The 20,537-nt window shown below is 46.0% G+C and overlaps 2 protein-coding genes across 8 annotated transcripts in view; one reads left to right on the top strand and one right to left on the bottom strand.

The window, feature by feature from the left end:
* LOC129054402 (uncharacterized) overlaps window positions 1–20,537 on the bottom strand; it is a 62,869-nt gene that overhangs the window by 11,920 nt on the left and 30,412 nt on the right. The window lies entirely within an intron of this gene.
* On the top strand, window positions 5,789–19,753 carry LOC129054401 (nuclear pore complex-interacting protein family member B12-like). Of its 6 annotated transcripts, XM_054546087.2 has the most exons (9): window positions 5,789–6,076; window positions 9,459–9,558; window positions 9,722–9,860; window positions 13,931–13,991; window positions 14,101–14,136; window positions 14,212–14,273; window positions 14,391–14,485; window positions 15,645–15,718; window positions 17,476–19,753. In XM_054546087.2, the coding sequence occupies exons 3-9, from the start codon at window positions 9,766–9,768 to the stop codon at window positions 19,702–19,704; spliced, it is 2,652 nt and encodes an 883-aa protein (XP_054402062.1). In that variant the 5' UTR covers window positions 5,789–6,076; window positions 9,459–9,558; window positions 9,722–9,765; the 3' UTR covers window positions 19,705–19,753. The 6 variants fall into 6 exon arrangements, with proteins under 6 accessions (XP_054402062.1, XP_054402060.1, XP_054402059.1 ...); XM_054546085.2 differs by having other exon boundaries at window positions 14,101–14,273; XM_054546084.1 differs by lacking the exons at window positions 5,789–6,076; window positions 9,459–9,558 and having other exon boundaries at window positions 9,565–9,860; window positions 15,648–15,718.

Raw genomic sequence — 20,537 nt, 5'->3', positions numbered from 1 at the left:
TTGTGAAGGTTCCAGAGAGGACCTGTCCTTGGGAGGAGCATGGGGGGCTGAGATGGGGGAGGGGGCATTGGCATTGGTGGGGCACTCATAGGATGTCCATTGTGAGGCCGCACCACCGGCATCAGGGATTGGTGGAGAGGGAGTATAAAATCCCGGGGTTGCTAAGAGAGGGCCCAGACCGAAGAAGGTTTGGTGGAAAGCAGAACCTTGGTCTCCATCTAACTGCTCCTAAGCCTCACGCTCCCTTGCCCTGCATGTCCTGTTGCTTCCCTGATTGACCTTCTCCGTGACCTGTAGCTAAACCTTCCACCAGCGCTTGAGAACTTAATTTGAACCGGATCCTTTCCCAGACCCCTTTCTCCTCCTCCTCCTCCTCCTCCTCTTCCACCTCCAGGTGCCCAACAGCCCCCTTCTCCTCCTTTCCCTTCCCTTCCCTCCCCTCCCCCTTCCCTCCGCCTCCCCGTCCCCATCCCCTTCCCTCCCCCCCGCCCTAAGCCACCCCCGCCTCTGTCCTGGCCGCCTCAGGGCGCCCTGAGAGGACCAGGACATGCCGGTGTGGTGGCTGCTCTTTTGGCTCCTCCTGCTGGGATTTATCAGCCATCACCCCACCTATGTGAGTAGACGCTGGACCCGCGGGGTTTCTTCCTTGTTACCGGGCTGTGTCACGCGGCATGAAATTACACAGCTCAGGCCTGTAATCCCAGCACTTTAGGGGGCCGAGGTGGGCAGATCACTTGAGTCCAGGAGTTGAAGACTAGCCAGGGCATCATAGCGAAACCCCATCTCTACAAAAAATTCCAAAAAAGATTAGTCGGGCCTGGTGGTGCGTACCTGTTATCCCAGTTACCGGAGAGGCAGAGGTGGGAGGATCGCTTGGGCCTAAGAGCTGGAAGTTGCAGTTAGCCGAGATGGCCCCGCTGAACTCTTGTCTCAAAAAAACAAAATGGACCAAAACAAAGTGAAATATCATTTGATTTGTGTCATCTGGTTTGACGACTTTTTTTTTTTTTTTTTTTTAAGACAGAGTCTCACTCTGTCGCCCAGGCTGGAGTGCAGTGGCAAGATCTCGGCTCACTGCAACCTCCGCTTCCGGGGTTCAAGCAATTGTCCTGCCTCAGCCTCCTGAGTAGCTGGGATTACAAGCGCAGACCACCTAATTAGCGCCTGGCTAATTTTTGTATTTTTAGTATAGACGGGGTTTCACCATGTTCGCCAGGATAGTCTCCATCTCTAGACCTCGTGATCCACCTGCCTCAGTCTCCCAAAGTGCTGGGATTACAGGCGTGAGCCACCGCGCCCGGCCAAAATATATAACCTTAAGTGTAAGTTTACTAACTTTGGAAAGTATGTACCCCAGCATAACCCAACCCCCGTTCAAAATCTACATTATTTTATTTTTATTATTTTTATTTTATTATTATTATTTTATTATTTTTATTTTATTATTATTATTTTTGAGACAGAGTTTCTCCCTTGTTGCCCAGGCTGGAGTGCAATGGCACAATATCCGTTGTTGCCCATTGGAGTGCAGTGGCACAATATCAGGTCACCGCAACCTCTGCTTCCCAGGTTCGAGCAATTCTCCTGCCTCAGCCTCCTGAGTGGCTGGGATTACAGCCATGTGCCACCACACCCAGTTAATTTTGTATTTTTAGTAGAGATAGGGTTTCTCCATGTTTGACCTTGAGGAACCCTGTGAGCTCAGGAAGGAAGGAGTGCCCAGAAGCAGGGACAGGGAGCTGGTTGGGGAGGACCAGAAATCAGGTTTGTGAAGGTTCCAGAGAGGACCTGTCCTTGGGAGGAGGTGGGGGGCTGAGATGGGGGAGGGGGCATTGGCATGGTGGGGCACTCATGGGATGTCCATTGTGAGGCAGCACCACCAGCGTCAGGGATTGGTGGAGAGGGAGTATAAAATCCCGGGGTTGCTAAGAGAGGGCCCAGACCGAAGAAGGTTTGGTGGAAAGCAGAACCTTGGTCTCCATCTAACTGCTCCTAAGCCTCATGCTCCCTTGCCCTGCGCATCCTGTTGCTTCCCTGATTGACTTTCTCCGTGACCTGTAACTAAACCTTCCACCAGCGCTTGAGAACTTAATTTGAACCGGATCCTTTCCCAGACCCCTTTCTCCTCCTCCTCCTCCTCCTCTTCCACCTCCAGGTGCCCAACAGCCCCCTTCTCCTCCTTTCCCTTCCCTTCCCTCCCCTCCCCTCCCCCTTCCCTCCGCCTCCCCGTCCCCATCCCCTTCCCTCCCCCCGCCCTAAGCCACCCCCGCCTCTGTCCTGGCCGCCTCAGGGTGCCCTGAGAGGACCAGGACATGCCGGTGTGGTGGCTGCTCTTTTGGCTCCTCCTGCTGGGATTTATCAGCCATCACCCCACCTATGTGAGTAGACGCTGGACCCGCGGGGTTTCTTCCTTGTTACCGGGCTGTGTCACGTGGCATGAAATTACACAGCTCAGGCCTGTAATCCCAGCACTTTAGGGGGCCGAGGTGGGCAGATCACTTGAGTCCAGGAGTTGAAGACTAGCCAGGGCATCATAGCGAAACCCCATCTCTACAAAAAATTCCAAAAAAGATTAGTCAGGCCTGGTGGTGCGTACCTGTTATCCCAGTTACCGGAGAGGCTGAGGTGGGAGGATCGCTCGGGCCTAAGAGCTGGAAGTTGCAGTTAGCCGAGATGGCCCCGCTGAACTCTTGTCTCAAAAAAACAAAATGGACCAAAACAAAGTGAAATATCATTTGATTTGTGTCATCTGGTTTGACGACTTTTTTTTTTTTTTAAGACAGAGTCTCACTCTGTCACCCAGGCTGGAGTGCAGTGGCAAGATCTCGGCCCACTGCAACCTCTGCTTCCGGGGTTCAAGAAATTGTCCTGCCTCAGCCTCCTGAGTAGCTGGGATTACAAGCGCAGACCACCACGCCTGGCTAATTTTTGTATTTTTAGTATAGACAGGGTTTCACCATGTTTGCCAGGATAGTCTCCATCTCTCGACCTCGTGATCCGCCTGCCTCAGCCTCCCAAAGTGCTGGGATTACAGGCGTGAGCCACCGCGCCCGGCCAAAATATATAACCTTAAGTGTAAGTTTACTAACTTTGGAAAGTACGTACCCCAGCATAACCCAACCCCCGTTCAAGATCTACATTATTTTATTTTTATTATTTTTATTTTTATTTTTATTTTATTATTATTATTTTTGAGACAGAGTTTCTCCCTTGTTGCCCAGGCTGGAGTGCAATGGCACAATATCCCTTGTTGCCCATTGGAGTGCAGTGGCATAATATCAAGTCACCGCAACCTCTGCTTCCCAGGTTCGAGCAATTCTCCTGCCTCAGCCTCCCGAGTGGCTGGGATTACAGCCGTGTGCCACCACGCCCAGCTAATTTTGTATTTTTAGTAGAGATAGGGTTTCTCCATGTTGGTCAGGCTGGCTTTGGACTCCTGACCTCAGGTGATCTGCCCGCCTCGGCCTCCCAAAGCGTTGGGATTACAGGCGTAAACCACCGTGCCCAGCCAAGATCTAACTATTATGTCACCCCAGAAAGTGAACTCTCACTCTTCCCAGCCAGTCTCTTTCTTATCATGGGTTACCTTGTTTATTCTGGAATTTCGCGTATACAGATGCATGCCATGCCATAGGTACTCTTTTGTGTCTGCCTTATTCTGCTCAACACCATGTTTCTGAATCATTAACATTGTTGTATGGTTCTCTAACTCCATCATTTGCATTTCAGACTCAGCATATGCTGAGTTCAACCTGTTGAAGGGCTATCTCTGTTTAATTCACCATCTTGAAAGAAACATTTAAAATTGAGATGTTTTCAAAAATATATAGTTAAATCCTGAGGAATCGATGTAGAAATGCTATCACAAACTGTCTGAACTTACTCAGGGGAAGTCTTCGTCTTCACTCACATAAGAGTCTAATGGAATTAATATCAACAGTCTTAGAGAAATCCCACACTATTCATGCCATTTTCATTATCTCCACCTTGGTAATTTTATTTTTATTTATTTTTTTTTTTTGAGATGGAGTCTCACTCTGTCACCCAGGCTGAAGTGCAGTGGTGCAATCTCGGCTCACTGCAACCTCTGACTCCCCGGTTCAAGTGATTCTTCTGCCTCAGCCTCCCAAATAGCTAGAACTATAGGCACGTGCCACCAGGCCCTGCTAATTTTTTGTATTTTTAGTAGAGATGGGGTTTCACCGTGTTAGCCAGGATGGTCTCAATCTCCTGATCTCATGATCCATCCACCTCGGCTTCCCAAATTGCTGGGATTACAAGCATGAGCCACCGCGCCCGGCCCACCTTGTTAATTTTTAAGCACTAAAATTTGATACTTATTTGTGAATGAAGTAATCTCTTCATTGTATTTTTTTTTTTTTTTTTTTTTTACTTATGCTGAGCTTTAAATGACAAAGATTCACATAATCCAAGAGAGAAGTATTATTTAGAGGGATTCTTTTATCATGTGATATATAATAAATGCATCCAATGTTACACATCAATTTAAAAAACAAGTAAATAACTTTAAAGAAGAGATAACTACTGGCCAGGCCCAGTGGCTCACACCTGTATTCCCAGCACTTTGGGAGGCTGAGGCAGGTAGATCATGAGGTCAGGAGTTGGAGACCAGCCTGGCCAAGATGGTGAAACCCTGTCTCTACTAAAAATACAAAAATTAGCCAAGCACGGTGGCAGGCACCCATAATCCCAGTTACTCAGTAGGCTGAGGCAGGAGAATCGCTTGAACCCGGGAGGCGGAGGTTGCAGTGACCTGAGATCATGCCACTGCAATCTAGCCTGGGTAACAGAGCAAGACTTTGTCTCAAAACAGAAAAGAAAAGATAAGATAATTACTTTATACTTAGCTTGTCTTACCCATGAGTGATGGGCTGCATGTGGCCCAGAACAGTTTTGAATGCAGTTCAACACAAATTTGTAAACTTTCTTAAAACATTATGAGATTTTGGCCAGGTGCAGTGGCTCTTGCCTGTAATCCCAGCACTTTGGGAGGCTGAGGCGGGCAGATTACCTGAGGTCAGGAGTTTGAGACCACCCTGGCCAACATGGCAAAACCCCATCTCCACAAAAAGTACAAAAATTTGCTGAGTGCACTGTCAGGCACCTGTACTCCCAGCTACTCAGGAGGCTGAGGCAGGAGAATCACTTGAACCTGAGAGGCAGAGGTTGCAATGAGCCGAGAGCACGCCACTGCACTCCAGCCTGGGTGACAGAGTGAGACTCCATCTCAAAAACAACAAACAAAAACAAAAGCAAAACAATGGCCAGGCACAGTGGCTCACACCTGTAATCCCAGCACTTTGGGAGGCTGAGGCAGGCAGATCGCCTGTCAGGAGTTTGAGACCAGCCTGGCCAACATGGTGAAACCTCATCTCTACTAAAAATACAAAAATTAGTCGGGCATGGTGGCAGAGACCTGTAATCTCAGCTACTCGGGAGGCTGAGGGAGGAGAATGGCTTGAGCCCAGGAGCTGGAGGTTGCAGTGAGCCGAGATTGCACCACTGCACTCCAGCCTGGACGACTGAGCGGACCGGAACACTGTCTCCAAAAAAAAAAAAAAAAAAAAGGAGCTTTTTTTTAGATCATCAGCTATTGTTAGTGTTAGTGTTAGTGTATGTTATGTGTGGCTCAAGACAACTTTGCTTCTTTTAATATAGCCAGGGAAGCCAAAAGATTGGATATCCCTGCTTTATACCAAGAAAGATGACACCCCGCATTTGCAATGCCTAAAAACACTACCAGCCATCTGAAAAACACGAGACTTCTAACTTCTGTTCTTTTTTGTAGCAATGGAATCCCATGGTGATATCTGAGGGATGTGGTTACCTTTTGGAGGAGGTTGACGGTTTCTAAGGATGATTCTTTCTGAGTGAAATATTGTCAGTGTCATTGACCTTTTCATTATTTCAACTATTATTATTCCAGGTTATCAATTCTCCACCTGATCATTTTCATCCTGGGACTGACTTTTGTGGAATTCCTTGGATAGTTATCATTATTGTGTTTCTGGGAATTTCTACACTTGCTATTTTCCTCTGGAAAACTAGCCTTTGTGTGAGTATACTAACTTTCTGTAGAGGTATACTTGTAATCACAAATAAGAAGAAATTATTTAAAACAATTCACGTTTCTGGACTTCATTATGAATATGTGGTTTTACCCAAAAAATCAGGGAAATGATTTATTAGCATAAGAATTATGAAAATATCTGCCACTTACATTATGAAAATTAAATAGGTTGGTGTTTGTTTAATAAAATGTCAACAGAGCTTTTGGTCAAAAATAACTTTTTTTAACCTTAGTGTTATTTATCAGAAATGGAGTATGAGGTTTCATCACTTAAATAGGAAATTCTTTCTAAACTCTTCTGCTTTATAGTTCTAGCATATGGGTGGAAGGAAAGCTTCCAGTCTCCTCTCTGAAGATTCACTGCAGAAATGAGCTGACAACAGACAGCTTAACAGGAGAAGAAAAACATAGAACAGGCATAAACATGGGAACCAGCTGAAAAATGAGACTGCTAGAAGGGCTGGATGGTTGATGCTTAAAGAGCACCCTCTTCTGAGGGAAGAGGGAGATAGATGGAGATGTAGGCCATTTAGAGGGGCAGCAAATGATTTTTAGGGGAAATGGAAGAGCTCAAGGAACAAACAATTGGCCTGAGACAAAGTTCCTCTGAGGTCATAGGGATGAGGTGACAAACAACCAGAAGGTGAAGGGCAGAACTGCACTGCGTCTCATGATGCAGAGAAGGCCCCAGAGAATCTCTTAGAACTGCCCTCCAGAGAATCAATGAAAAGTGTGTCTGGGCAGGGTAATTTTGAATGACATCATTCAAAGTGCATGTTCCCAGTTGCAACTGGAGAGAGATCAGTATGTCAAAAGTCTGTACTTGGTAAGAATTTGGCTGCTAAGTTGTGCCATAATTTGTCTTTTGAGCCTTTTTTCCATTGGGTAAGTTGAGCTCTACATTTTCTCTTGCCATTCATGGCAGTAAAAATGTGGTTGTCTGGGGGCTGAACCTCCTTCTGAACAATGATCCAAGATAAAAGTACTAATACCACAATGCTTTTTTATATTCAAGGGAAGAGGAAGTATGTTTCAGTTTTACCACCTAGATAATTACACGTCATTTGGCACTGCCTTTCAAGATATGTAGAAAACAGAAAATATATGAGTTACGAAGATATCAAGGAACATTTAACATTCTCTATGCCACTTAGTCCTGAAGAGAGAATTTTTGGTATAAATTGGAGGAAGATTTTTTTTTCCCCCAGCCCTGAGACGAGTCTCCGTGTGTTGCCCAGGCTGGAGTATAATGGTGTGATCTTGGCTCACTGCAACCCCACCTCCTGGCTTCAAGTGATTCCCCTGCCTCAGCCTCTCAAGTAGCTGGGATTACAGGTGCCCACCACCATGCCCAGCTAATTTTTGTATTTTTAGTAGAGTCGGGGTTTTACCGTGTTGGCCAGGCTAGTCTCAAAACCCGACCTCAAATGATCCGCCCGCCTCAGCCTCCCAAAGTGCTGGGATTACAAGCGTCAGCCACCACGTGAGCCGGGGGAAGTTTTTAAATATACCACTTTTTAAAAATTCCATTGAGGAAAGTTCAGTTGAGCTGTTGGACTTGGACAACTTCACACCTTCTCATCTTTGTCCTTATCATCTAGTCATCTATACCACTACCTCCTAAGCAGGGACATCATGGGTGCCATGAAGCGTTCATGCATGATGGCATTTCCTTGCTTCTCATTTCTTCATGTGTTTGACATTCCTCCTAGCTCCAAACTGGGCCAGCTACCTTTCCTATGAAATCTAGCAGTAGCTGTGGGATAGATGTGGTTGCTTTTTCATCTTTTTAGATTACCCATGCTTCTCTCGAAATCCTAGTACATGTTTTGTTTTTTATCCTATGTGCGGAAATCAGAAAAGAACAAATTCTGCAAAGAATTTGAAAGATATTATTTCAGGCCAGGTGTGGTGGCTCATGCCTGTAATCCCAGCACTTTGGGAGGCTGAGGCAGGTGGATCACTTGAGGTCAGGAGTTCAAGACCAGATGGGCCAACATGGTGAAACCCCATCTCTACTAAAAAGACAAAAATTAGCCAGGCATGGTAGCGGGCACCCGTAATCCCAGCTACTTGGGAGGCTGAGGCACAAGAACCGCTTGAATCTGGGAGGTGGAGCTTGCCGTGAGCCAAGGTAGCGCCACTGCACTTCAGCATGGGTGAGAGTGACACTCCGTCTCAAAAAAAAAAAAAGTTATTTCAATGACTACCTCAGGAGATTCATAGGTATCTGACCCACATCTGAGATGAGATTTGCATTGCATTTTAGCTATGATGAGAACAAATATTTAATATCTTAGAAGATTAAAAGCATACTGTGATAATATGGAAATCTTGGTGGGAATTCAGTCATTAGTGAGAATGTTTTGCGTTAGGTTCAAACCAGCCTCAATGAAGCTGATGTGAGGGAAGGGAAAGTGGACTCTGAGTAGAGCAGGGATAGAAGGAAGATGCTCCAGTGCAGATCAGGAAGGAGCAGGGGGTGAAATGTTACAAATTCTAGAACTCGGAGAGCTGAAGGTAATTACTTGCTTTTCAAGTTGTGAAACATGTTAACCTGTGGTAAAATACTTATAACATGATAATTACCATCTAACCGTGTTGAAGTGTACAGTTCAGTTGTGTGAAGTATATTCATGTCTTTTTTTTTTTTTTTTGAGACGGAGTCTCACTCTGTCACCAGGCTGGAGTGCAGTGGTGTGATCTCGGCTCACTGCAACCTCTGCCTCCTGGGTTCAAGCAGTTCTCCTTCCTCAGCCTCCCGAGTAGCTGGGACTACAGGCATGCACCACCATGCTCAGCAAATTTTTGCATTTTTAGTAGAGACGGGGTTTCACCATGTTGGCCAGGATGGTCACCATCTCTTGACCTTGTGATTCACCTGCCTCGGCCTCCCAAAGTGCTGGGATTACAGGTGTGAGCTACTGCACCTGGCCTATTTTTTTTTTTTTTTTTTTTTTTTGAGACAGAGTTTCAATCTTGTTGCCCAGGTTGGAGTGCAATGGCACAATCTCAGCTCACTACAACATTTTCCTCCTGGGTTCAAGTGATTCTCCTGCCTTAGCCTCCCAACTAGTTGGGATTACAGGCATGCACCACCTCTTGGTGATCTCGGCTCACTGCAACCTCCGCCTCCCGGCTTCAAATGGTTCTCTGCCTCAGCCTCCCGAGTAGCTCGGATTACAGGCGCCCGCTGCCATGCCCGGCTAATTTTGGTATTTTTAGTAGAGACGGGGTTTCACCATCTTGGCCAGGCTGGTCTTGAACTCCTGACCCCGTGATCCACCCGCTTCGGCCTCCCAAAGTGCTGGGATTATAGGCATGAGCCAGCGTGCCCAGCCATCATTCTTAAATTATTATTTCCTAGGTGTCTTTCCTCAAGACTGTCTTAAAGTCACAAAATGTACATGACGGATCCACGGATGTACAGCGGAAAGCCTGGAGGTCCAATAGCCGTAGCCAGGAAGGTATGGCTCTGTTGGAGTCCCCATAGTGTGGAAATGAGTTTGCCCTGGAAAGGGAAAGAACAGCTTCTTGCCCTCAGGTTTCTCACCTTCTCCTCTCCTCACTCTCACCAAGGGCTGAGGTCCATTTGTATGCACACAAAGAAAAGGGTTTCTTCCTTTCCAGGAATTAAAATTGGCCTGGAAGACCTCTTTACTTCACAGAGACATATGGAAGCCAAAGTTCGAGCTAAAGTCCATAAGGTGACAAGGAAGGTCAACAGTCATTACAAAATCAATGGACATAGGAAGACTGCCAAAAAAAAGTAAGATGTGCCTTGACACAAATACTGTTGTATGAACAATGTGCCAATCAAAGTAGACAACTGTAAAGTCCTTGAGAATATTTTCTACAATATTTGTGGCAAATTCAGTGGGTTCAAAATTCATTTTGTCCTTTCTGCTTGATTAGTTTAATCTGTATAATTCCTTTCCCTTCCTACATTCTTGTTTGTAATTTTTTCGGGGGAAGAGGAGGTGCTAGTACTGGCATTGGTTTTCCTTTCTCTTTTTTTTTTTTTCCTGAGACGGAGCTTTGCTCTTGTTGCCCAGGCTGTAGTGCAATGGCACAATCTCAGCTCACTCCCTTTTGGGTTCAAGCAATTCTCCTGCCTCAGCCTCCCAAGTAGCTGGGATTACAGGAGCCCACCACCACACCCAGCTAATTTTTGTATTTTTACTAGAGATGGGGTTTCGCCATGTTGTTCAGGCTGGTCTCGAACTTCTGACCTCAGGTGATCCACCTGCCTCAGCCTCCCAAAGTGCTGGGATTAGAGGTGTGAGCCACCACACCCAGCCTTTTTTTTTTTTTTTTTTAATTTTGAGATAGAGTCTCGCTCTGTTGCCCAGGCTGGAGTGCTATGGCGCAATCTTGGCTCACTGCAACCTCTGCCTCTCAGGTTGAAGCAATTCTGCCTCAGCCTCCCAAGTAGCTTGGATTACAGGTCTGTGCCACCACACTCAGCCAATTTTTTTTTTGTTTTTGAGACAGAGTCTCACTCTGTCACCAGGCTAGAGTGCAGTGGGGTGATCTTGGCTCACTGCAACCTCCGCCTCCCAGGTTCAAGCGATTCTTATCCCTCACCCTCTTGAGTAGCTGGGACTACAGGCATAGGCCACCATGCCTGGATAATTTTTGTATTTTTAGTAGAGGCGGGGTTTCACCATATTGGCCAGGCTGGTCTAGAACTCCTGACGTCATGATGCACACACCTTGGCCTCCCAATGTGCTGGGATTACAGGCGTGAGCCACTGTGCCCAGCCCAATTTTTGTATTTTTAGTAGAGACAGGGGTTCACCATGTTGGCCGGGCTAGTGTTGAACTCCGGACCTCAGGTGATCCGCCTGCCTCAGCCTCCCAGCGTGAGCCACCGCACCCAGCCTGGATTGTTGAATTCAATGCTTGGGTCACCTCCAGATTCATTTTCACAGTCTTTCACGTTTTGGTCATATTACATTGTATTTTGCTGCCGTATGACTGATCTTTTTTTTGTTAAATGTAAGATACTTGTTAAAAAATATTTAGCAATGAATTGAGGCCTAGTAGCATGTTATCTTGCTGCAGAAGAGATGGGAGTCTACTTCTGGGGGATGGTCAGGGGTCCTCCATACAGGCTGCAATTGAGGTCATCAGTGCAGGCTCAGTCCCTACAAAGGCCAGGTATTTCCTATCCACCTCTGTTCTGATGTGTGACTCTTCTGGGTCTCAACCAGAGCCAGTGGACTTCAGTACGGGTCGCTTTCATTGGCAGACCCTCAATCCACTTGTTTTTCATCTAATCGCATGCATGTGTGCAAAAGCTGCTCTGCTTCTTTGCATCTCAGTAGTCCCTTCTGGAATTCAGCAATGAAACTCAGGGAAATGGGTTCCAAATGCGAGGATGTCTTTCGTCCCGGGTTTCCTTCTTCTCCATCTTGACCTCATGTCTGTTTACTGCCATGTTAGCAATTTGATGTATTCAATCATGGGTTTTATATTCTGTTTGGTGTCCCCCATTGTTCTCATCGGAGATCGGAAGTTTCAGATGCACTTATGCCAACTCAAGATTAGAATGCTTCCTTAGCTTCCCTCCAGAGTCAGGTTTTGTGTTTGTAGTTCCCAAGTGCACAGCAGGAGTAGTGAGGTCCTCACTGGCTTCTCATTTGCATTAATCTGTGAGCTCATTTAGTGTGGGGACAGGACCCTGCTCCCATTGCATTCTCAGCACCTCACCACACACTCCTTGTTTGAGGCCACTCCAGACAGCATGTGCTGAAGGATGCCCTGTGGTCAGAAACAAGTTCATTAACTTTCTCTTTGAAGTGTTTTTGTCCCTGTTTCCTAGCGTTCTGGGAATTTTACACTCCTTCCTATAAAACCAAGTATCAGGTGAGGTCCTTAGGATCAGGACCATGAATCAAGTGGTGTGAGGGCAACACAGCAAACTTAACTTTTTAGGCCATTTCCTTTTTCTGCCCTCACTCTCTGTGAACTGAACCTTGTTAAAATCAGTCAACACCAGGGTGGATGGTTTGCAGTTGTCATCTATTTTCAGGACATAACACCCTGACTTAGGAGCCATTCCGATCATTTCTAGTTCAATAGATGCACCCAGCATTCAGATTGCCTTTTCTCTCAACCAGGATCTTTAAAGTCGATGACAAGAGTTCCAGTCCTGAATCATGGCAAAGTGCAGTAGTGAACTGCAGGGTTAATGACACCATATTCTGGAAGGATCTCTCTATGGCTGATGGTCTCAGTTCCAGCATCAGCCTCTGACTGAGAATCAGGTCTCCCACAGGAGGAGTCAGATGAGGAGCAATCCTCTGCTTCTGATGGAGTTAGTTGTGATGAGTTGGTGAGGTCTGGTTTTTCACACTGAACTAAAATGAGCTTTCGCTGTGTCAAGCACAAGACTGACCCCAGAGACACACATAGTGCACCTCATAGAAGCTTTTAATAGTCTTTATTTACTAAAGAATAGGACTAACTATAGAACTATGAAGATAAGCTGGAAATGACAGGTGACTTGCCAGCAGGCCAGAGTGTGATTTTTCTTTGTCCCTCAATGGGAGGTGTCAATTCTCCCTTTGGTTGTGAGAATCAGTTGGTTCATTTATGGGAAGGTTGCAGGGGAGATCTTTGAATCACAGCCTTCGGATGCCAGAGGGGCAGAGGGAATCCCACATGGGCTGCTGGATCTTGTGTGTGCATTTCCCTCCCTTCTAATCTCAGGAAACAAAACATGAAAGAATGTGAGCAAGCAGAAAACGAGAGGCAGCTATCAGAGGCAGAGGAGAATGGGAAATTGGATATGAAAGAAATACATACCTACCTTGAGTTCAGAAACTGAACCCCACCCTCTTGGGAAACCCCCCCTCTTGGGAAACCCCCATTGGAATGTTGTTTTTAACCTTTGTACAATGTTTAGACCCAGTAAATGCAGAAATAGAAACAAATGGTCAGAAGACATATCCAGAGAGAGAGAGTTGACAAAACAGAAAACAAAGTACCTTAAGATTTACCAGTGACCAAAAGATGTGAAGTAGCAAAACATCTCCTGACCCCATTGCCAGCTAGACTGTGTGGAAACTCGGTTACCAGCCATTCTAGGGGTGGAGTGAGTTGTTGTCATCCTTAGGAAAGTGTGTTGTTGTAGGATCAACCACATCCTTCAAAAGGACTATGCCTGTTTATAAGCCCAGCTGTTTCTGCCCTGTGAAACATGGCAAGGATATTAATACAAAGAGAATAGAGCTTTATGATAAAAGATGCTCAATGAAGGATGAATTAGGGATATACTGAGAATGGGGAAGGAAATTGTCAACTCAGAAGTCAGCAGGCAGTAAGCAAAAGAGGAGGAATCAATACAGCAACAGTTTGGATCAGACTGTACTGTTTTTTTGTTTTTGTTATTTTTTCTGAGGTGGAGTCTCGCTCTGTCACCCAGCCTGGAGTGCAATGACGTGATCTTGGCTCACTGCAACCTCTGCCTCCCAGGTTCAAGTGATTCCCCTGCCTCAGCCTCCCGAGTAGCTGGGATGACAGGTGCCTGCCACCACACCCGGCTAATTTTTTGTATTTTTAGTAGACATGGGGTTTCACCGTATTAGCCACGATGTTCTCAATCTCCTGACCTCGTGATCCACCCGCCTCGGCCTCCCAGAGTGCTGGGATTACAGGCGTCAGCCACCGCGACCGGCTCAGACTGTACTCTTATAGCCATCCGAAATACGTTTTCTAGGTATAGATAGATTGTGTAAGGGTACAGTTGTGAGGATAACAGAAACATGGCAGATTATTTAAAATCATCCTGAAAGTGGTGCTTTATCTGATGAAAGTGATTGTAATCCATAGGAAACTGTTTCAACGCATGCAAGAGTGGCGGCGGCGGGCAGAGGACTACTACAGATGCAAAGTAAGGAGCTTCCTCCCCGCAGTTGCACGATAGTTCAGTGCTGATGCAGATGATGCCACGGCCCTTAGACTCTCTCAACATTCAATTTCTCATGTGTTGGCTTTTTCAGATCACCCCTTCTGCAAGAAAGCCTCTTGCCAACTCAGTAAGTTTGTTTGTTTTCCTTGCTTTTGGACATAGTCTGCCAGGTCAGGACATGGATGTATTTTTCTCCCCACAGCTCTGTGCTCAAGCCTTGCAAAGGGGGAAGGCAGAGAGGAAGGCTGCCTACAAGCAGCACAGGTAGGTCATTGTGATGGACATTTTAAAGGATGTTTTTGTTTTGAGATAAAGCTTTGAGCATCTAGTAAAGAACTTGGTGTTTTAATTCTTCAAGTCAATTCTTTCTCTGTCTTCTAGGTGTCAAATGAGGCAAAAGCAGAGAGTGCCAGAGAGACACATGAGTCAGGAGCCAGTCCAGGGACGACCGGGCCTAGAGAACCCTTTCTGGAGGGGTAGGAGCTTGCTGTGAGGCAGCCGCTTAATTTCTGCTGCACAATCCACACACCCTGCTTCTCCTTTTAGGGATGAGGGCTCGGGTGGGGTGATTGTTATGTTTCCTGGAAACAATTCCAAGCACTTATAAAGAGAACAGTTGTCTCGCTGGGTGGCAGGACCCTATTTTTCTCAGGTGCCCGAGCTAAATGGCTCTTGGCTAGTCCCCTGTGAATGGTGGAGCTCAGGCCGCTCCACTGACTGTGGACGTTGCCCCACCCTGATGTCTTGGTTACTTTTAACTGAGGAGATGAACCTAGAAGGCAGATGGGCCAGCTCCCGTTTCCACCTTGACTCAGTGTGAAGGATTTATTTTTCTTTCACTTGAGAAAACAACAATAGCACTTTAGAATGGGAGACACATGTGCTGATGAGAGCAGAGATTTTCTGGCCGTGTCTTCATGGATCAATATTGTAGCTTGAGATCTGCTTTAAGAAAAGAAGCATTTATTTACACTTTTTGGAACTTCCTTCATTCTTTTTGTTTAAGTTGTTTATTGTCAACTATATAACTCCATTAGTAAATTTCTATGTAATCCTACTCCTCTAACATTTGAAGTGTAACCCTAAAACTTTCCAGTTAATTTCTGCAGCTCTTACCTTTTCTCATGACTGTTCATCTCTTTATGTCCATTTCTGTTCATAAGTATTGATAATACCTGGCCAGGTATGAAAGTTAGATTAACTATGAATCCACAGAATTTTAAATGTCCCTATGGCTTGAAGAAGAGGAGTAGTGCTGTTCCTGTCCAGGGTTTATTGATATTCTTCCAACCATGGCTGTTCCTATTTTAATTTTGAGTCTGTGCTCACATGATGAGTGATTTCCTCTGATATGTACTGATTTAGAGCTCATTTCCAGCTGGTTAGAGCCCGACCTGTTCACAGCCTGTTGAGAGTTAAGAATACCCCTGGACCAGGGCTCTGTGGTATCTTCCTCAAGGATGAGGCTCCAGAGGGCTCCAGAGTCCTCTGAGGCATGTGGTCAATAAACCCTGTGCCTCTGGTAAGGGACCTGTGTGGCAGAGAGTGAGATGGCAGCGGAGGGTGTGGAGGGTTTCTTATTCTGCACAGAACATGCAAGCCAGATTTAGCCCCATTCCCTTCTCTGGCCCTTAGCAGATTCAGGACCTCATTCGGTTCCCATGAGGAACAGCAACGGCGTCCCAGCTGAAAACACAGAGAAGACAAAGGTAAATGCTGGGGACGTTTTCACTCTTCTTATATCAGGACACTTTGGTCTTTTCCGACAACGCCCTCTCCTGGCCTGGCCTCTGCTCTGTGGGTTCTGTGGTGTCTTTTCTGTCTCGACTTCTTGAGAAGCAAAATCTTCTCCATGAGCTTTCAGGCTTCTCCATTCCCAGCTGATCATCGTTGGTGGCACCTCCAGAATCCATAAAAGCTCAGGGACTGAGGGCTGAAGGGCTTTTACTGTTCTGTTTCCAGAAACAACACGAGGAGGCACCACTGACCTCCAGTACTGTAGGTCTCATGGCGCGGTGAACTCTGACTGATCCACCTTACCCAAGATGTTGTGGGGTCTCATTTCTGAAATATGTGGGATTTTCTTTTGCTGTGATTTTGTTTGCATTCTGCTATAATGTAGGTGATTAACGTTTGAAATATCTGCTGTATTCCCAGAAGTGAAAATAGTGAAAACGCATTAATCTAGCATTAATTTGTGCTTTGTGCAATTTTGAATGCTCTTTGACAAGGCCAATTCCATAGTTCATCACAGTCCCATCCCTGTTGGTAACCGTGTTGTGCAAAAACACCTTCATACCCACCCAATGGGGCCCCTGATCTAATATTCTAAGTGTCAGAGGTTCCATATTTGTAATAGCAAATAGGCCCTGACTGTAAATTAGTGAAGAGTGAATGTAACTTATTACCTACAGGGACAATTCCAAATGAAGGCCTTAAATGATGCTCAGCTAAGCTGGTTCTTCTGTGGCCTCTGTACCTTGAAAAGCTGCCGAGTCCTATGATTACACATGATGGGACTTGTACACTTGAAGTGAAACACAGTTTTCAAACTTGCTTTGTTTAGAATTCTCACCTCATTTTTCCATGGACAAAAGTATTCTTTATGTCCTAGTGCACTTACAATTTGGTATTACCTGGGAGTGAAAAGAAATATTACAGCCATGTCTAACTGACTTCTTGAGGTAAGATTGTTCTGTCAGAAATCCCTCTCCCAGTTCCCCTGAAGCTCTTCAGGAATCCACATCTCTCCAGAGCTCTTTGTTCTCATGGGTGGCACCTCCAGAGTGAAGAAGATCCTTTGTCAAGAAGGGAAACAGAGGGGAAATGAGAGGGTCCCGCAGGCAGAGCTGGAATCTACTTCCACTCTGCCTCTTGCAAGCTGTGGGACCCTGGGCACAATTTCTCCTTCCTCTGGAAACCTCTGTTTTCTTAGATTTGGAGCAGGGTGGTCACACTGACCTTGCAGAGTTCTGAGAATCAGAGACAGAACATAAAAGGCCTGGAAAACATTCTCCAAAAAGAAGCTGCAACATGTGTGGACAATGGGCTTTTCATGCCTCTCTTACTCTCTGTTGACCTGGTGCAAGAAACATGCTCTGGTGATGGCTGTGAGGGAGGAATGAGGATAGACATAGACACTCCTGTGTCTCAAACATGCTTCTTTATTACTCTGTTATGACTCTGTCTTCCCTGGGGCAGGACCCCAGTCTGCCTACATTTGCAAACAGACACAGTGGCATGTGGAGACAACAGTGTGTCCCAATGACTTTTTTTACTCCCCAGCTGTGGGCAGTACTCAGTGGAAGGGTGATATTATGACACTGATACTGCTATTTTGAAACCTGGAGGGTGGAAAGGTGCAAAAATCTATCACCAGCAACAGAAGGTGCAGCCTGTGTTGGTGGCGGTAATTTTGTCCATCAAATGAATATGTGTGAAAACATTTCCTCCTTTGGTCCTACAGGTCAGGATGGCAGCAGTGGAGCACCATCATTCCTCAGGATTGCCCTACTGGCCCTACCTCCTGGCTGAAACTTTAAGAAAAAGGATGGGCTGCAAGCCACCTCCTCCTCTTCAGTGTGATCTGAGAGGTCAACCACGTCCATCAGTTAAAGGGTGTCTGAGACCGCTGACTCTTTCTCGACTACAGTGTCCACTAGGACCTCAACCACATTCTACAACTGATGATTTTCTGAAAAGAGAGACACCTCAAGACGACTGTGCCCTGGGACCTGAACCACTTCCTCGAGCTGATGATTTTCCGAGACTCAAGACACCTCCCGAGGGTCTTTTCATACCAATTTCCCCTTCTCCAGTTGATGATTCTCTGAGCCTGAAGACACCTCCCGAGTGTCTTCTGGTACCCCTTCCACCTTCTCCAGTTGATGATTTTCTGAGACCACAAACACCTCCCATCCAGTGTCACCTGAGACCTGTACCATTTCATCGAGCTGATGATATCAGGAGACTCAAGAAACCTCCTGACTGTTTTTTCGCACCCCTTCCACCTTCTCCAGTTGATGATTCTCTGAGGCTGAAGACACCTCCCGAGTGTCTTCTGGTACCCCTTCCACCTCCAGTTGATGATTTTCTCACACCACAGGAACCTCCCATCGAACGTCGTCGCCTGGGACCTGTAGCATTTCCTCGAGCTGATGATTTTAGGAGACCCAAGGAACCTCCCGAGTGTTTTTTTGCACCCCTTCCACCTTCTCCAGTTGATGATTCTCTGAGCCTGAAGACACCTCCCGAGTGTCTTCTGGTACCCCTTCCACCTTCTCCAGTTGATGATTTTCTCACACCACAGGCACCTCCCATCGAGCGTCGCCTGGGACCTGTAGCATTTCCTCGAGCTGATGATTTTAGGAGACCCAAGGAACCTCCCGAGTGTTTTTTCGCACCCCTTCCACCTTCTCCAGTTGATGATTCTCTGAGCCTGAAGACACCTCCCGAGTGTCTTCTGGTACCCCTTTCACCTTCTCCAGTTGATGATTTTCTCACACCACAGGCACCTCCCATCAAGCGTCGTTGCCTGGGACCTGTAGCATTTCCTCGAGCTGATGATTTTAGGAGACCCAAGGAACCTCCCGACTGTTTTTTCGTACCACTTCCACCTTCTCCAGTTGATGATTCTCTGAGCCTGAAGACACCTCCCAAGTGTCTTCTGGTACCCCTTCCACCTTCTCTAGTTGATGATTTTCTGAGACCACAAACACCTCCCGTCCAGTGTCACCTGAGACCTGTACCATTTCATCGAGCTGATGATATCAGGAGACTCAAGAAACCTCCTGACTGTTTTTTTGCACCCCTTCCACCTTCTCCAGTTGATGATTCTCTGAGCCTGAAGACACCTCCCGAGTGTCTTCTGGTACCCCTTCCACCTCCAGTTGATGATTTTCTCACACCAGAGGCACCTCCCATCAAGCGTCGTCGTCTGGGACCTGTAGCATTTCCTCGAGCTGATGATTTTAGGAGACCCAAGGAACCTCCCGAGTGTTTTTTTGCACCCCTTCCATCTTCTGCAGTTGATGATTCCCTGAGCCTGAAGACACCTCCTGAGTGTCTTCTGGTACCCCTTCCACCTTCTCCAGTTGATGATTTTCTCACACCACAGGCACCTCCCATCGAGCGTCGCCTGGGACCTGTAGCATTTCCTCGAGCTGATGATTTTAGGAGACCCAAGGAACCTCCCGAGTGTTTTTTCGCACCCCTTCCACCTTCTCCAGTTGATGATTCTCTGAGGCTGAAGACATCTCCCGAGTGTCTTCTGGTACCCCTTCCACCTTCTCCAGTTGATGATTTTCTCACACCACAGGCACCTCCCATCGAGCGTCACCTGGGACCTGTAGCATTTCCTCAAGCTGATGATTTTAGGAGACCCAAGGAACCTCCCGAGTGTTTTTTCACACCCCTTCCACTTTCTCCAGTTGATGATTCTCTGAGCCTCAAGACACTTCCCGAGTGTCTTCTGGTACCTGTTCCACCTTCTCCAGTTGATGATTTTCTGAGACCACAAACACCTCCCGTCCAGTGTCACCTGAGACCTGTACCATTTCATCGAGCTGATGATATCAGGAGACTCAAGAAACCTCTTGACTGTTTTGACTGTTTTTTGTTTTGTTTTGTTTTGGGTTTTTTTGTTTTTTGTTTTTTGTTTTATTCTGTGGCAGGAAGGGGCCTGGTGTGTTGTTGATTCAATTTATTGATCATTTTTACAACACATAAATTCATTTAAGTATTGATTGTGCACCTATCATATGATACGCATTTTTTCATCACTCCCCCACTCCCAGAACCCTAAGCTTTTCTCACTGTTAGAACTGCTAGTTTATTTGTATTTCAGTCACTTTGACTATAAACTCCTTGAGTGTAGGTGCTTAGATTTTTTTCACTGCTTAGCCCCCAATGCCTGTATAGAGTAAGCTCTTTTTTTTTTTCTCTCTTTTTGTACCAAATGCCCAATGGCCAATTTATTCTGTTTCAATAACAACTAGGCATCATTTTCAAAGGGCCATATACTGACAACAGACTGCCTAGAAATTATCTCCCTATGTAGGAAAACTACAGAAGACAAGTTCTTAGATTTTTAATGCCCAATACAGTAGCCATTAATGACAGGTGACTACCGAGCCTTGAAATGCGATAGTCCAAATTGAGATGTGCTATAAGCTTAAATTACACACCACGTTTCAAAGCCATAAGGCCAAAAACTGTAAAATAGTCTAGTAATTTTATATTTATTATATATTGAAATGATATTTGGTATTTTAGATATATTGAGTTAAATAAAAGTTAATTTCACCTGTTTGGTTTTTTACTTTTAAAATGTGAATTCCAGAAAAAAATTTTTTTTTTATGAAGTATTTATTGATCATTCTTGGGTGTTTCTCGGAGAGGGGGATGTGGCAGGGTCAGAGGATGATAGTGGAGAGAAGGTCAGGAGATAAACACATGAACAAAGGTCTCTGGTTTTCCTAGGCAGAGGTCTCTGCGGCCTTCTGCAGTGTTTGTGTCCCTGGGTACTTG

The sequence above is a fragment of the Pongo abelii genome, chromosome 14 (genome assembly GCF_028885655.2).
Source record: "Pongo abelii isolate AG06213 chromosome 14, NHGRI_mPonAbe1-v2.0_pri, whole genome shotgun sequence".
NCBI classification, from domain to species: domain Eukaryota; kingdom Metazoa; phylum Chordata; class Mammalia; order Primates; family Hominidae; genus Pongo; species Pongo abelii.
This window is presented reverse-complemented; position numbering and strand designations above follow the sequence as displayed.

Excerpts from the sequence above, each read along its gene's own strand:
- LOC129054401 (XM_054546081.1), top strand. The coding sequence starts at position 9,592 with ATGAGTTTGCCCTGGAAAGGGAAAGAACAGCTTCTTGCCCTCAGGTTT. Across the intron at positions 14,274-14,390 it reads GCTGCCTACAAGCAGCACAG|GTGTCAAATGAGGCAAAAGC; the intron begins GTAGGTCATTGT and ends TCTGTCTTCTAG. Across the intron at positions 15,719-17,475 it reads AAAACACAGAGAAGACAAAG|GTCAGGATGGCAGCAGTGGA; the intron begins GTAAATGCTGGG and ends TTGGTCCTACAG.